Genomic DNA, 13,770 nt, shown 5'->3' on the forward strand with positions numbered 1-13,770 from the left:
GCCAGTCCCTCGACTTCGATTTCGTCTAGCATTTTGGATTTGTTTGCCAGTCTGCGTTCCCCGCTCTCCCCTACACATACATCTGTAAATGCCTGCATCCTGATATCACCCAATCTGGATGCAGGTTCCCTCAAAATAAAGCTGAAGGTCTGCACTTTGAGCTCATCTTCATTAATTTAATTTCATCAACATACTGTGGAGGACAAAAAAATAAAGAAATAAATCATCCACGTCCTGGCTGGATTTAGGGGGGTCCTGGGTTCAATGTTAAAAAATAAGTTTTTTTTATATACATCACATCACAGTTAAACTCGACATTCCACTCCATCCCTGAAATTTTCATGCAACAAGAAAGGAAAGAGAGGTGAATTGATCTTTGTAATGTTTTTCGGTCGCACTTGTTTTTACAGTAAAATTCGAGCCACGCTGCCTGTTAAAAGCCTCAATATCTCAGAAACTAATGCAGATACAAGCCTGGAATTTTACACACTATTTATTGGAAATTGTGACTTTGTTTAAAAAGTAGGAAACAAATCTGAGATGGTCAGTTGGCAACATTTTTTATTCTGGTGATAATTCATTTTCATTAATTTCTAAAGTATAATAATAAATTTCAGACACATTGCAGTCGGATCAGTTCCTGTTTTGTGCTGCAGCTTCTCACATACGTCCATCTGACCCAAAGACTCTGTGACAAATCATCAGTGTGCAGTGAACAGAAACAATCTTCCTCCTCAGGACACTGATGATGAAGCTAAAACCTCTGCTTCAGTCTCACTATTAGAGAATGTGTCTTACTGAGGAGCAGGTCATGTGACTCTCAGAGAGATGATCTTACCCCAGTATCTCCAGTTTACAGTGAGGATTCTCCAGTACAGCACAGAGACGCTTCACTCCTGAGTCTCCCAGATTATTATTAGACAGATCCAGTTCTCTCAGGTGTGAGGGGTTTGATCTCAGAGCTGAACTCAGAGCAGCACAGCCTTCATCTGAGACACCACAATACCGCAACCTGCAGAGACACAATGACACACACTTCATCAACAGATTTTCATCTTGGTGTAATAGTGGTTGTGAAGATGATGTCTCTCATGTTGGACTGTCTCTATTCTCTTCATCAATCACAAGCTGTTATTAATAATGACTCAAACATTCCCACTGTTACTGACATCAAGTTTACTCGAGGTGCAAATGATTCAGCAAAAAGTCAATAATTTAAATGTTGAAGTGAAGAGTCAGGTTTTGTAGAATTTATTTCTGCTTGACTGGATTTTTAATGATCACATTTAATTGTAAAGACACTTAAATATTTCTTTAAAGTAAAAGTGATTCTGAGGAGAAATGATCACTTCATGACTAATATATTTGTTCTGCATGTTTTACTTTTACAGAAAAGTTTAATTGATAAACAACACTGTATACAACTATTAACTGCTGCTTTAGTGAGTTATTGTGACTCTCAGAGAGATGATCTTACACCAGTGTCTCCACTTTACAGTGAGGATTCAGTGAGAAAATGTGTAATTTTGGGAGCTGTTTACGATGGAATCAAGAAGATTTGGTACCAAAAGAACATTTGGGATATGAGAATAACAGTTCAAGCCTTGCTGTTGTTAAGACGCATTGTATGCGATCCCAAGAAAGCATTTTTCAAAGCAAGATGGCTGAGTTTTTCTGTGATTTTTATCTGCATGAATGTGTTCGGGGTTGAGAATTCAGTGTAATTTTGGAATCATTATTAGAAGGAGAAAGCTGAACATTCGCAAACAGTAAGTAAATCATATGAGAACTCTTGTGTATTGCTTTTGGAAGAGAATTTTAGCTTGTATGAAGTTAAAACTTAGTGATTTATTTTATATACGAGTATAATTAAAAACATCGTTAGATAATGTGTGTTTTGTTGTTTTGCTTGAAATCTTTCATTCTCGAGTTCCATATTCTCCAGTTCGGGTCTATATTATTAGCATAACAGTCAAAGTGTAAAATTCATTCAAAAATTTAAGAAAAAATGTATGCATTTTTTAAAAATATTGAGCAAAACTTTTGTTGGTGAGCGGCTTTCATGTTACGCATTACATCGGAATTTAGCTCAAATTTCCAAATACTAAAATCACTTTAAAAAAAAAAACACACATTGGTTGTATTCCTATGACTTCTGGTGTGGGAGTAGTTTTCCCTTCTAGTAACCGGTGTGAGCCGTACCGATTTTATTGCCCTCTTCGTTGTTACATATTTTAACAATATATACACGGGACACAGCTTGTACCCCTGGATCCTGCAACTGATAATGAGTTTAATCCTGCTGATCCACTGAGCTGCTTCTGTAACGTAGATCTGGCAACCCTGTTCAGAGCAGTGAGACGGAGACGGCCTGAGAGAATATTTACTACCTTATACATTTATTACTCTGTGGCGGAACAACTGCACACAAAGCCCCGGGGCAAAACACCAATCAGGGCCACCACGGCGAAACTGCAAACAAACAAATTAGAAGGCTTGCGGCATATCAGCCTACTCAGGCTATATCTAACAAAAAGCAGTTTTTAAGAATGTAGCCTTTGGACCTTGCCATGGCGAAATTGCAAACAAACAGAAGGCCTGCAGCATATAATCAGGCTATATTAGAACAGAACTTGCTCAAAGTTTTATTTTATTATTATTATTTTTTTAATAGGCCGACATAGCCTGTATTTTTCCATTCATTTTTTATTATGCTCCAGATAGACAGTAAACAACAACAATAACAAAAAAAGAAATTCAGCAATCATGAATGATACACCCTCATTGTGTAAGCATGTCTTCAACTACAAAGCCGACACGGAAACCTGCGTTCGCATTAAAAAGGCATTCAACGCACCTTGCGCTCCGCAAAGTCGTCGACTATTTGAGGGATGTTAAGCGCTCTTGCTCGTTCATTCTTGTTATGTTTTCTTGTAGTTAATTTAAGTTATTGTAGTCAATGAAGAGGCTTGGTATTCCGTCCATTACGTTTACTTCAGAACTTAACGGGAGCAGATACAAAACACATGTATACAGCGCGTAGGCTTATATCAACTCTACATCCGGTCTCCTCTTCTCTTACTCCCCCCCCCCCAATCCTCATTACCATAGTGCGCCATCTAGTGGCACAGAACACGACATATTCCCCTCTTACTTAAGAATTGAGGGGCGGCACGGTGGTGTAGTGGTTAGCGCTGTCGCCTCACAGCAAGAAGGTCCTGGGTTCGAGCCCCGGGGCCGGCGAGGGCCTTTCTGGGTGGAGTTTGCATGTTCTCCCCGTGTCGGCGTGGGTTTCCTCCGGGTGCTCCGGTTTCCCCCACAGTCCAAAGACATGCAGGTTAGGTTAACTAGTGACTCTAAACTGACCGTAGGTGTGTGAATGGTTGTCTGTGTCTATGTGTCAGCCCTGTGATGACCTGGCGACTTGTCCAGGGTGTACCCCGCCTTTCGCCCGTAGTCAGCTGGGATAGGCTCCAGCTTGCCTGCGACCCTGTAGAAGGATAAAGCGGCTAGAGATAATGAGATGAGACTTAAGAATTGAACATCCACGTTAATCAGGCTATATACGTAATAACCTCAGGTAACACACACACAAGTAAATGCATGACATTTCTAAAAAGTATACCAATAATTTATAAACTAGAACTAAATGTATCTCTGCATTAAACTTGAGCATAAATCAACAAAAAGTATCTCTTCAATTAGGCAGTAAATTTCAACATTAACTGTAAAGGATATTTATTCAACAAAGTCCTCCAGCCAGCGTGGTGGTCGTCTCACATGCGCTGGCACCTCCATGACTGGAACTGGATGTTCATGAGGAGCAGCTGGTTCAACTGCAGGCGCCTCTTCAGGCATGTCAGTCACAGGAAAGTCTGTATGAACCGGCCTTGCAGGAGCACTGGACGTTGTTAAACGAGAGGCGTGCCACTTCTTCCCGTCCTGTAGCAGGTAAGTCGCAGGACCGACCTTCCTTTGAATTTGCATTGGCTCGGTGAACCTCGGGTGTGCTTTTGGCACCTGCATTGGTTTCCGAACACGCACGCTGTCTCCCTCGTTGAAAGTAGGAGAGCGCGCACCTCGTCTGGCGTCCGTGTAAGTTTTCATCTTTTCCTCTTGAGCTGTAACTCTCTGTAACAGGGCAGCAGTATCCTTTGAAGACGCTAGTGGCAGAATGTTGAGGCGAGTGCGCATCTTCCTCCCGAAGAGTAATTCAAATGGAGACGTCCCAGTTGTAGAATGGGAAGTAGAGTGATAGACTTGAAGGAAGTCATTGACGGTCTTTTTCCAGGGCTTCTTCTCTAGGATGGCAGATTGAATGCAGGTTTTAAGCACTCGGTGGAAACGCTCAATAGCGCCATTTGCAGCAGGGTGGTAAACAGATGTGCGTATGTGCTGTATGTCTCTGGATTTCAGAAATTCTGCAAACTCAGCAGATGTGAATTGAGTTCCGTTATCTGTCACTATGCTATGAGGATTTCCAAATCTGCTGAAGACTGATGTGAGGAAGGTTATGACATTGTCAGACGTAATAGAGGCAGTGAAAGCCACCTCTGGCCATTTACTGTGGTAATCAGTCAAGGTGATCGCATACCTGCAGTCCCATGGAGCAACTTCCATCGGCCTGACTATGTCCATAGCCAACTTTTCCCATGGCTGAGACGGAAACGGCACCGGCTGTAGTGGGGCAGCTGCATGTGTAGCAGTTTTGTCGCATGACTGGCACAACTGGCACCCCTTGACTTGTCTGTTAACTTGCTCATCCATGCTCGACCACCAGTATAAGTCACGTAGTCTCTGTTTCGTCCTAACTATTCCTTGGTGACCCTCGTGCGCCAAACTGACTAATGTGTTGTGTAGGGAGAGTGGAGCAACAAGGCGAGTGCCTCTGAACACGTAGTCATTTTGCACACTGAACTCGTCTCGCAAGCGAAAGTAAGGGCAAACAGTGTCAGGAAGCATAGAGGAAGAGCGTGGCCAGCCTTTTTCAATTTGTGAGCGCAGGGCAGCAAGTTCAGGGCAAGCAGCAGATACAGACGCAAAGTCAGTGGGTGACACAGCTGTCATTGACAGCATTGCAACGAACTCTGGCTCAGAGTCCATGCAGCCATCCACAACGGCAGGGAGCGGTATGCGTGACAAACAGTCTGCAGTGCTGTTTTGAGAGCCAGGTCTGTAAATCACGTCGTAGGTAAAGCAAAGTAGACGCGCAGCCCATCGCACAATTCTCATGCCTGCGCGGTCAGTTCCCTTTGAAGTCAGCAGGGTGGTCAGTGCTTGATGGTCTGTACGCAAGGTGAACTTCCACCCCCAGAGGTAAGTTCTCCACTTTTCCACGGCCCAGAGCTTCGTTTTCTATCGTTGAGTACTTGCGTTCAGCAGATGACAACGTTCTCGAGGCAAAGGCAACAACACGCTCTGTCTGGCCATGCATCTGGTTGAGGACAGCACCTAATCCATAGTTGGACGCATCAGTTGACACTATGGTAAGCAAGTCAGGATCGACTAAAGCAAGAGCTGGACTGTCTATCAGCAACTGTTTGGCAGTCTCGAAGCTGTGCTGAGCCTCTTTGGTCCAGGTGAACTCTTTATCCTGACGGATGCAAGCACGCAGAGGTTCAACGACTGTGGAGAAGTTTGGAATTAATTTGTTATACCAGGATAACAGTCCCAGGAAGGATCGCAGTGTTGGAGCATCCGAAGGAGGGGGTGCGTTCATGATTGTGGAGAGATGGTCATCAGTTGGTTGGATGCCTTGGGGTGTAACTGTGTGTCCAAGGAAGTGCAAAGTGGATTTATTAAACTGACATTTGTCTCTGTTCAGCTGTAGACCTGCCTCCTGTAAGCGTTGTAGGACAGAGGCAAGAGTGGCATCATGATCAGCTCGTGTTTTCCCCCATAATATGATATCATCCAAATAATTAGCTACATTGGGCAAGCCTTGTTGTATGGTAGCCAGCATCTTTTGGAATGCAGAAGGGGCTGAGGCTAAACCATATGGAACTCGACAAAATCTGAACAACCCTTCGTGCGTGATGAAAGCGGTAAGATCACAACTCTCTTCGTGTAAGGGCAGTTGGAAGTATGCGGCTTCTAAATCTATCATAGAAAAGACAGTTGCATCCTTGAGACTTGACAGCAGCTCATCAATGTGTGGAAGGGGGTAGCTATCTGTAACAACAGCCTTATTCGGCTCTCGTAAGTCAACGCACATTCGAATAACTCCCGACTTTTTCTGGATGACCACAATGGGGGACACCCATGGTGAGGCATCGATTTTCTCTATTATCCCTTCTTTGAGGAGTCTGTCTATCTCCTTACTCACCGCGTCTCTGACGGAGAGTGGCAAGCGACGCAGTTTCTGTCTCACAGGGGTAACTGTACTCGAGACCTTCACTTTGTGCACGAACTGTTTTGTGCAGCCATAGCCCGATGGCAGTGGCGGTGTGGTGGACAGATCCATCACAGGAGCAGTTGCAGTAGGCCTGTGTACTTCCTGTATCGTAGAGCCATTGATACACAGTTCAAGTCCTCTGATGAGATCCATGCCAAGCAGTGCAGTCCCTGATTCAACAACAAACAGCTGAGTAGAGCAGGAGGCATCATTATGTGACACAAGGACAGGTAGGCATCCCAGCACAGGAATTGGAGATCATGAATAAGTAACTAGATTGGCAGTAGGGGGTTGCAGTGTATCATGACTAAATTTAGCATCATACAGTGATTTTGATATAATGGAAACTGAGGAGCCTGAGTCCACAATGAACTCGACAGAAGCAGTGGCAGACGACGTCTTAACTTTGGCAGTACACTGAATTCTGTCAGCTGTGACAGCATCATTCAGGTACAGTATCTGAATTTCAGGTAAGTCAACTACATCAACGTGATGTGTCTGCTTCTGTGCAGAGCGGCAAACACGTGAGATGTCCAGTCTTTTGGCAATTGTTGCATTTGGCTGTGGCAGCAGGGCAGGACTTGTGGTTTGCCATGTGTTTATCAGTGCCACAGCGGTAGCATGAACATGAAGATGGAGAGGAAGCAGCATGTCCTGCATTGGAAGCAGCGGGCTGTTTCTTAGGGCGAGGGTGGCGCGGACGATTCTTGCCCTCTGTGGATTTAGTATGCACGGCGTTGACTGGGGCCATGGCAGATATTGACTTTGCCTGCATCAAGGCAGCTTCAATTTGTGTAGCAAGGGTAACTGCTTTTTCCAACGTTAAGTTGGTTTCTAGTAGCAAATGTTCTCGTATGCGCTGACTAGCAACGTGTTCCATCAATTGGTCACGCAACATTTCATCCTTTTTGTTTCCAAACTCACATGTAGTAGCCAAGTCTCTTAGCGCGGCAAGATATTGTAGAATGCTTTCACCTTGAGCTTGAATTATCTTTCTAAATGCATGTCTTTCAACAACAGTATTTCTCTTTGGGTTAAAGTGTGCTTCCAAGGCCCTAAGGGCTTCGTCCATTGTCGTACCTGGATTAGGCAGTGTGTAAAATAGTCTCTGGCCCTCAACTCCAAGACTATGCAGCAAAAGTGCCTTTTTCCTCACCTCTGGCCATTTATCCCCCGTCGCATCGACGACAAGTAGGTAGTTCTGGAACATTTTCTTCCATGTGACGAGTGGAATTGGCGGTTCACTAGGGCATGGCAGGAAAGGTGGAGGAAATGGCATCAATGTAAAAGCCATCTTCTTACAGGAAACAGCAAAAGCAACCTCGTCGCCAATTTGTTACGTTTTCTTGTAGTTAATTTAAGTTATTGTAGTCAATGAAGAGGCTTGGTATTCCGTCCATTACGTTTACTTCAGAACTTAACGGGAGCAGATACAAAACACATGTATACAGCGCGTAGGCTTATATCAACTCTACATCCGGTCTCTTCTTCTCTTACTTCCCCCCCAATCCTCATTACCATAGTGCACCATCTAGTGGCACAGAACACAACAATTCTCAATTGATAAAATGGTCAATCCACAGAGTCTCTCTTGACCCATTGTGCTCCTGAGATAAATTATCACTTTTAATTTGGAGAAAGAGCGCTCTGCTGTCACAACTGAGATGGGGAGAGTGAGAAAAAGCAAGAAGGCCATGCACACCTCACTAAATGTAGAAGTTACTGCTGGATGATCTACTACCAGCAACCTGGCCAGACTAAGCAGAGATGTGTGTCTCGCTATCTGCTCCTTGAAACAAGCCCTAAATGACACTAGTTGACCAGGAAAGCTGGAGTCAATATCCCGACTATAGTGATCACACAGTTGACAGGCCACTCCGTATAGCTCCTCGTCCTTGGCATGCTGGAGCGTATTTGGATGAATAGCCTCAAACAAATAAGCAGTCTGATTTAAACTGACAAACCTTTGTGACAGCTGCTGAATGATTACATCAAGGCATGCATAGAACACATTCACCCGAAAATAATGCTCTGCATCGGAAAGCCGACCATCTTCGCTAAGGTGATCAGAGTGGCACTTCACTTTTTTCAACCTGGTGGCTACAAATTGCGTTTGACTGCCCCATTTCACAGCCAATGCCAGAGTGGAAGCCTTTGCCTCATCAAACTGCTTCCTGTACTCTTGTAGAGTTCGTACAGGATTCTGCAATAATGCAGACACTTTGAGGAGATCAATGGTCTTCTCCTGCAGTAACTTTGAGATGGCATTAGTGCACTCCAAAATCTTTGTCTGAAGGCTGATTAAAAATATGAACTGAAATTTAGTAATGGCCTTTTTAAGTGCATCTGCCTCATCTCGTTCATTCGTTTTCTCGCTTGTAAGTGAGAGCTTGTCGAGCGCTTTAATGACGTCTCCATATCTGTACTTTAACACAACAAGCACATCGTAGCGGGAGGACCAGCGGGTTGGGCAGAGGCATTTCAAGGTTATGTCCCTGTTCTCTGGGCTCAATAAATCGCCAAGTAATGCCCATCTCTTAACACTGTTGGCAACCACATCATAAAACTATCTAATCTCTGGGATAGTTTTGACAGAATCATTCAGTACCAAATTCAGACAATGAGCCACACAGTGCACGTACAAAGCAAGGGGCTCCCGCTCCGCTATTCTCGCTTGAACACCAGAATAAATTCTGCTCATGGTCGCTGCGCCGTCATAACCCTGTCCACGGCATCTGGAGAGATCTAAGCCATTCCCTTCAATGCAGCTAATAATTCGGCCCTCTAGTTCAGAAGCGGATGCATTCACAGTTCTCTGGAATCCAAGAAAAGCCTCAACTATCCTGATTTAACAGGTTTTTTTTTTTATTTTTTTTTTTTTAAACCATGATAAGAATGTGTAGCAAAAATGAGAAATATATAGGTCAACTAGTCTATAATCATGTGAAAACTTGTAGGTTTCAAGGAATTTCCAATGAAATCGCGTAAGGCACATTTATTGGGAGGGCTTGAATGTCAAAGGGTGGGGCCCTGTACAGCTAGGGGGAGGGCCCCGCCCACCCCCTTTAGCTCCGCCCCTGCTATTAGATTATTATTACTACAACTGTTTATTACTGTAATAACTCACTGAATTACTGAAAATCAACAGAAGGATTATTGTGGTTTTTTTCATGGTTTTTACTGAAAAGTCAATTTTTAAAATCTATTTATTTTGTTACCCCATCAGTTCTCTGGCATTCACGTCTCATTTTAGTTTCAAATTCTATATTCCTGAGATCATTTCCACCATGTCACTGCAGCTCACACAGAGGGCAGTTAGTTTGAGTCTCAGGTGCAGTTTGTGGGATTAGTTACAGTGTTGTAGTAAATTTCACAGTGAGTTCAGACACATTGCAGTCGGATCAAGTCCAGTTTTGTGCTCCAGCTTCTCACATACGTCCATCTGACCCAAAGACTCTGTGACAAATCATCAGTGTGCAGTGAACAGAAACAATCTTCCTCCTCACAACACTGATGATGAACCTAAAACCTCTGCTTCAGTCTCACTATTAGAGAATGTGTCTTACTGAGGAGCAGGTCATGTGACTCTCAGAGAGATGATCTTACCACAGTCTCTCCAGTTTACAGTGAGGATTCTCCAGTACAGCACAGAGACACTTCACTCCTGAGTCTCTCAGCTTATTATTATAGGACAGATCCAGGTGTCTCAGGTGTGAGGAGTTTGATCTCAGAGCTGAACTCAGAGCAGCACATTCTTCATCTGAGACACCACAACCCCGCAACCTGCAGAGACACAATGACACACACTTCATCAACAGATTTTCATCTTGGTTTAATTCTTACTTTAAAGATGATGAGTGTAAAATCAATTTTATTATTCAGAATGTCATGAGGATTTAATATCACCTGTTTATTCTCATTAACAGTGTAATTAATAATGATAATACTGAGTGTTATATTGAGTTTCTCTCCTCTGTTGTGTGTGATATTAAACCATCAGGGGACCATGCATAGAGTAGCTTCTATACCAGGGTTAGCTAATTAGCTAATTTTCACACTTTCATCAGCAGCTGAAGCTGAACAGAGAACAGCAGAGAGACCATGAACTTTAATCAGAGAGAGAGAGAGAGAGAGAGAGAGAGAGAGAGAGAGAGAATCTCAGATGGTTCTCTACTAGACTTATAGTGCACTACACAGGGGCAATAAACTTGTTTCTCCAGAGTCTACAGAGTGCATTTATAGAACACTATAGATTTATATTATTGTAGAATCAGAGAAGTAAACAATGATTATTCCATATAAATCCTACAAACATTCAGCCACTCGTTCTTGAGACAGCGTGCGAACAAGAGTTTCAGAAAAAATGGACAGAAAACCCGAAAACATACCGGTTTCACCTCTCAGTGTCGGAGGCATAAAAATATCAGTGTAATTTATGACAATGTTCATTTGTCTAATTACTTTTTCATCCTTCAAAAAAGAGGGAGCACATATAAACAGTGCTGTAATTTCAGCACCAGTCACCTGTCAGCAGAGGTGGACAAAATACCCAACTGCATTACTGAAGTCAAAGTACAGATCCCACTGGTCAAATGTTACTCCGATACAAGTGAAAGTTGTCCAGTCAAATTTTTACTTAAAGTACTGAAGTATTTGCTTTTAAAAATACTGAAGTATTAAAAGTACATTTTCTGTCAATGCATTGTTGTATTATTGTCACAACGCTGACAAAACCTAATGCCTCTGAAGCAACCGACTGGATTTACTGACTAACTTCTAGAACCTGGAGAATAAACACCTGGTAGAATGTTACAAAATGAAACACAACTTACAACCAAGCAGAATCATCAATAAGATGCTCGCTAGGTTCTCTCTTTGGCTACTGGTAAAAAATACGTAGTGGCTCTAGTAATTATGCAAGGTCACAAAAGCTACAACGTTAACGTTACCAAAGACAGAAATGTGAATTCACAAAATGAACGCATGCTGTGTCATCATGGTGGTTTAACGTTAAGTTAGCTAGTCAGCGAAACTCTACCTGACATGCTAGCAAACTCTTTTCAAACTCGAAATCATATTGGGTAGCTAACGCTACTAGAAAAGAAAGATTTCTACATTCTATTTATTTGGCAAAATCATGCTAAACATATTTATGAAAGGACTTCAGATAAGTTACGTTAGCATAATTGCATTTTTACATGTTAACTAACAGTGTGCAAGTTAACGAGCTGTGTGTTTGCGTTAGCCGTGGACAAGGCTATGGCAACTTGGCGGGAAAATTCATAGAAAGTCATTTGACTAACCAGACTGCATCGCTATTGCAACATTATCACTAGCTCTAAAAGCACAGACAACTTCATTACAAGCTTTTTCTTGGAATAAAATGTTTACATACATTTACATATGCTTCTGCAGGTTGGACCGTGAGTTTTTGGAGGCCATAATGTGGTTTGTTTTAGGCAAACAAAGCAAACATTTAAAATGAAACAAATCTTTATTCCTTTCCCCAGAAGAACCGCCTCCTTCCATTCTGCCATCAACTGATCGTGTTCAAATAACGCTGCGGAGAAATTGAACTTGATTTTATAGTCTATGGACGTGACGTGACCCTAGTGATTACTGATCGGCTGTCTCAGTGTCACCTGTGAAAAAAACAATCGCGTTTTAGAAAAGAAAAAATATCCACTTTCTAAACTGCTTCATAGTAATGAGGACCTTGACAGAAATGTAGTGGAGTGAAAAGTACAATATTTGTCTTTCAAATGTAGTGAAGTTAAAGTCATAAGTTTCAAAAAACAAAAATTCAAGTACAGGTACTCAAAAAGTGTACTTAACTACTCAAGTAAATTTACTTGGTTACTGTCCACCTCTGCCTGTCAGTAACGCGATAGAGAGCGCCACTTCCAGTCAGACTACAAACATGGCTGATCTGAACTACAACACCCAAGAACCACAGCGCCCTCTATCGCCTGTCTATTAATTACACCTGCCACGCATTTCCTGGTTAATCAGCCCACGCTATATAAACACCTCTCCCAATTTCACTCCCTGTGAAGTATCGTTCAGTGTCTTACCCGTCATACTAAGCCTTGTTATTCTGCCTGCCTTATCGTGTTCTCGGCCCTCGTTATTGTCTCATTACTCTAGACCTTATTACTCTGTCTTCTGATCCATCAATCGACCCCTGCCTGTCCCTCAACTTCGATTTCTTCTAGCATTTTGGATTTGTTTGCCAGTCTGCGTTCCCCACTCTCCCCTGAACATACATCTGTAAGTGCCTGCATCCTGATATCACCCAATCTGGATGCAGGTTCCCTCAAAATAAAGCTGAAGGTCTGCACTTTGAGCTCATCTTCATTATTTAATTTCATCAACATACTGTGGAGGAGCAAAAAAAAATAAATCATCCACGTCCTGGTTGGATTTAGGGGGGTCCTGGGTTCAATGTTAAAAAATAAATTTTATATCTCTCACAGTTAAACTCGACATTCCACACCATCCCTGAAAACTTCATGCAACTAGAAAGGAAAGAATGATGAATGGAACTTTAATGTTTTTCTGTCGCACTTGTTTTTACAGTAAAATTCGAGCCACGCTGCCTGTTAAAAGCCTTGATATCTCAGAAACTAATGCAGATACAAGCCTGGAATTTTACACACTATTTATTGGGAAGAGTGACTTTGTTTAAAAAGTAGGAAACAAATCTGAGCTGGTCAGCTGGCAACATTTTTTATTCTGGTGATAATTCATTTTCATTAATTTCTAAAGTAAATTAGTAAATTTCAGATACAGTGTAGTTGGATCAAGTCCCATTTTGTGCTTTAGCTTCTCACATACGTCCATCTGACCCAAAGACTCTGTGACAAATCATCAGTGTGCAGTGAACAGAAACAATCTTCCTCCTCAGGACACTGATGATGAACCTAAAACCTCTGCTTCAGTCTCACTATTAGAGAATGGGTCTTACTGAGGAGCAGGTCATGTGACTCTCAGAGAGATGATCTTACCACAGTCTCTCCACTTTACAGTGAGGATTCTCCAGTACAGCACAGAGACGCTTCACTCCTGAGTCTTCTAGTTTATTCCGAGACAGATCCAGTGTCTTCACAGTCAGATGCAGTTCTCTCAGACTGGAGGTTTCTGAGTTGAGCACTGAGACCAGAGCTTCAGCGCTTCTCCATTCAACTGCATCACACCTGATCCTGAAGGAAATAAAATAATACATAATAAACTCACACAAATGATCAAACAGGTCCTCAAATCTTTCACTGCACCATTTCATTTTCATAAATGACAAAAGTACAAACTCCGAGTCGACAACACACTGAAATGCTGTAACAGTAATTCACAGTTTGAGCTGTTCGGATTTGAGTTTT

General features: G+C 42.5%; 1 protein-coding gene across 1 annotated transcript in view; it reads right to left on the reverse strand.

The window, feature by feature from the left end:
* Nucleotides 1–834: 834 nt before the first annotated feature.
* LOC132870622 (NACHT, LRR and PYD domains-containing protein 12-like) overlaps nucleotides 835–13,770 on the reverse strand; it is a 327,744-nt gene continuing 314,808 nt past the window's right edge. Inside the window, exon 15 of the mRNA XM_060904348.1 lies at nucleotides 835–1,012. Coding sequence (XP_060760331.1) covers nucleotides 835–1,012 — 178 coding nt within the window. The remainder of the gene's footprint in view (nucleotides 1,013–13,770) is intronic.

Source organism: Neoarius graeffei, chromosome 22, assembly GCF_027579695.1.
Source record: "Neoarius graeffei isolate fNeoGra1 chromosome 22, fNeoGra1.pri, whole genome shotgun sequence".
In the NCBI taxonomy this organism is placed as follows: domain Eukaryota; kingdom Metazoa; phylum Chordata; class Actinopteri; order Siluriformes; family Ariidae; genus Neoarius; species Neoarius graeffei.